The 3,150-nt window shown below is 72.2% G+C and overlaps 1 protein-coding gene across 1 annotated transcript; it reads right to left on the bottom strand.

The window, feature by feature from the left end:
* Positions 1 to 307: 307 nt before the first annotated feature.
* On the bottom strand, positions 308 to 955 carry BHLHE23 (basic helix-loop-helix family member e23; the record flags this gene model as incomplete). The annotated part of the gene is made up of 1 exon (XM_080716225.1): positions 308 to 955. The coding sequence occupies one exon, from the start codon at positions 953 to 955 to the stop codon at positions 308 to 310; it is 648 nt and encodes a 215-aa protein (XP_080572351.1).
* Positions 956 to 3,150: the final 2,195 nt, after the last annotated feature.

Below are 3,150 nucleotides of genomic sequence, written 5' to 3'. Positions count from 1 at the left end.
GCAGAGGACCAGCCCCAAGGCAGGGACATCGACAGCCAAGCCCAGCGGCCAGGGCGTTCGGGGCCGGACCACCATCAGGATGAGACCAGTATCTGCCTCGCTGTGGCCCCGGGGTCCCGCCAGGGTCTTCACTTAAGGGGTGAGCCGCGGTGCCCGACGGAAGCGCTAGGGGTCACCTGCCACGGGGTCTCGGCCCTCGATGGCCCCCGGAAACGACCCGAGGGCGCTGGGAGACGGCCCAGGGCGCGGTGGGTTCCCGGGCCGCGCTCCAGCGCCTCCTCTCCGGGAGGCCGTGCGGGCGGCGCCGTCAGGGCTTCTCGCCGCAGTGCTTGCAGGGCGCCGACGGCGACCCCGGGAAGGCGGCGCACTTGTCGGGGCAGGGCCCCAGCGCCGCGCCGGCCGGGAACGGGCACACGGCCGCCGGGCCGAAGGGCGCGAGCGGCGCGGCGGCCACGGGCGGCGCCAGGCCCTGGCCCGGGTGGAGGAAGGCCACCAGGCGCCGCATCTCGTCCAGCGCCTGCGCCTGCATCAGGATGTAGTTCTTGGCCAGCAGCAGCGTGGCGATCTTGGACAGCTTGCGCACCGACGGGCCGTGCGCGTAGGGGATCACGGCGCGCAGCCCGTCCAGCGCGTCGTTGAGGTCGTGCATCCGCCGCCGCTCGCGCGCGTTGATGCTGAGCCGCAGCGAGCGCGGCTCCCGCGCCCCCCCGCGCCGCCCGCCCGCCGCCCCCGGCCCGCGCCGCCGCCGCCGCCCTCCGCAGGGGTCGTCCTCGTCGGCGCTCTGCTCGCCGCTGCTCGCGGCCGCGGCCGGCGCGGGGGGCGCGGGGGGCCCGCCCGGGGCCGCCGGGGGGCCGTGGCCGCGGGCCGCCCCGCCCGCGAAGGCCAGCCCCGCCGCCCCGTAGCCGCGGCCCAGCGCCAGGTACGCGCCCCCCGACAGCGGCTCGAGCTCGGCCATGGCCCTGGGGTGCAGCCGGCCGCAGGCCCGCGCGCGGGGCGGCCCGGGGTGGGCCCTGGCTCCGCGCGCCCGCGCCCCGCTTTTAAGCCGCCCCGGGCCGGGCCGGGCGCGGCGCGGTCCAATCAGAGGGGCCGGGCGGCCGCCCCTCCCCAGCCCGGCTCCGCCCCGCCCCGGCCCGGCGCCCCCCGGCCGCCGTCCCCACCAGATCGCCTCCCGCTTCCCGGTCCCCACCCGCGGGAGCTCGCGCCTCCTGGGGCGGGGTCCCGGGCGGGCCACCCGCGACCTGCCGGCCCGCGGCCCTGTCGTGGAGACCCTGCCAGACCTGCGGCCTCGCCCCGGGGTCTCAGGACAGGCGCTTCCCGAGGCTTTGCGAAGAAGGGGCATTGAGCATTTCCGTGGGGAGGGGGGAGGGCTGGGGGCTCCTATGGGCGTGGAGGGCCTTCCCAGGGTGCCCTTGCTGGGAGCGCTGGCAGCCTCAGGACCCACCTTTTCAGCCCCCCACAGCCCCTACAGGCCAGGCCCCCAGCCTTCTCCCGGGAGCTGCCCCCCCCCCGGGGCCGAGTTGGTGGCCGTGGCTGTCCCTTGCTCAGGGAGCGGGGTCAACCGAGCAGAGTTGCTTATCCTGTTCTCCAAGTTCCCCCGCAGGAGAGGAATGGCAGAGAAGATGCCATTGTCAGAGGCTCTGGGAAGGCTCATAAGTGCCCAGTGTGCATCTGTGGAGCAAATGGGTGGCAGCCATGTACCCTCTGGAAGATTCTAGCAATAACCATGCTCTCCCGGGATTGCTTGCTGGGTGCCGGTGTGCCAGGAGACACAGAAACACAGATGCGTATCCGTGGGGACTTGGGGGAGAGGCCCGAGGGGCGCGCAGGGCCAACTCCCCTCCCGCCTGCACCTGCAGCCTTCTCTGCCCTGGGTGGGGTTGCCTCCAGGCTGGCCGCTCTGGAGCCCCGTCCCCTGTGCACCCTGGCCCCAGGATGTGGGGGTGTCTCTCACATGAGCCCCCCCCCCCAGGAGCCGTGCCTCCTGGGCTGACCTCGAGCCCAGGTGGGGAGTCAAGTCAGCCAGACCAGGTGTGGGTGGGTGGGCTGGTGTGGGGTCAGGCCCTGGTGCTGGGATGGGAGAATCCTCCAGGGCACCAGGACAAGGAGGGGCAGGCCCAGCCTCAGGGGCCACGGCCGCGGGGCAGGGCTTCCCTGGAGGAGCAGGCAGGGCCTTCAGGTCTCACTGGCAGTGTTTTCCAAAGGCCCCTCTGGCTGCTGCTCCTCTGCAGTTGGGCTGGGACACTCCCGGTCCTGTGCTGTCCGGCACTGTGGTGCCAGGGTGTGGGAGGCGGCGATTCCATGGCCCCAGAGCTGACCGACCTCCCAGGAGCTGGGGCACCTGCTCCCGTGGTCACAGGGGCAGGGCTGCAGGAGGGGGCGGTGGTGCCGGCCCCGGCCATGTGCACCTGTTGAGCGAGGAGGAGCAGGTGGGGACGGGGAGTGCGCCAGGCTGGACAACACTGTCCAGGCCACAGGCTCCAGGGGAAGGGCACTACGCCAGAGGTCTCGGCCCACACAGGTTGGGCCTGGACTTTGGAACATCGATGCCCCCCCAGCCTGGAGTGGAGCCGGGGCCAGCCTGGAACCTCGGCTAGCATTTGGCAGCTGGGGAAGGCTGGAGGCGGGATGGGCAGGGGTGGGCAGGCCACCTCCTGGCAGTCTGTGCGAGTTATAAAGGCTCAGCAGAGGCAGCGTTTTTTGGGGCGACGCTGCCACCTGCTGGCCTGTGGGGAGATTGCATCTGGCTACGAGATGTGCTGCACCTTCTCAGACTCTCCACGGGAGCCCACGGGTGGGGAGGAGGAGAAGCAGCCCGCCTTCCCCGCCAGTGTGGGGAGGCAGGCAGGCACTGGGGTTGAGCCTTCTGTCACCCTCATGGGTTCTGGTTAACAGGGGTTCTTTCCACTTAGGGTGCCTGGGGCACCTGGTCACGGGCAGGGTACGTCCCCGCTTCTCCTGGGTGGCACTCAAGGCCCCGGCAGCCTGCCCACCCGGGACAGAGCAGCGAGTGCGCTGATCTCAGTACAGCCACCTCCAGGGCTGAGCGTGGTACCTCTTCCTCCAGGAAACCTTCTCCACACCCTCCCCCGAAGGCGAGACCCCCAGGGGGAGCCCCAGCAGGGCAGCCAGCAGTAGGAGACATCTCTGCAG

This window comes from Muscardinus avellanarius (genome assembly GCF_963383645.1).
Source record: "Muscardinus avellanarius genome assembly, chromosome: 19".
Lineage (NCBI taxonomy): Eukaryota > Metazoa > Chordata > Mammalia > Rodentia > Gliridae > Muscardinus > Muscardinus avellanarius.
Note: the sequence above shows the minus strand (reverse complement) of the source record. Positions and strands in the feature narration are given on the sequence as shown.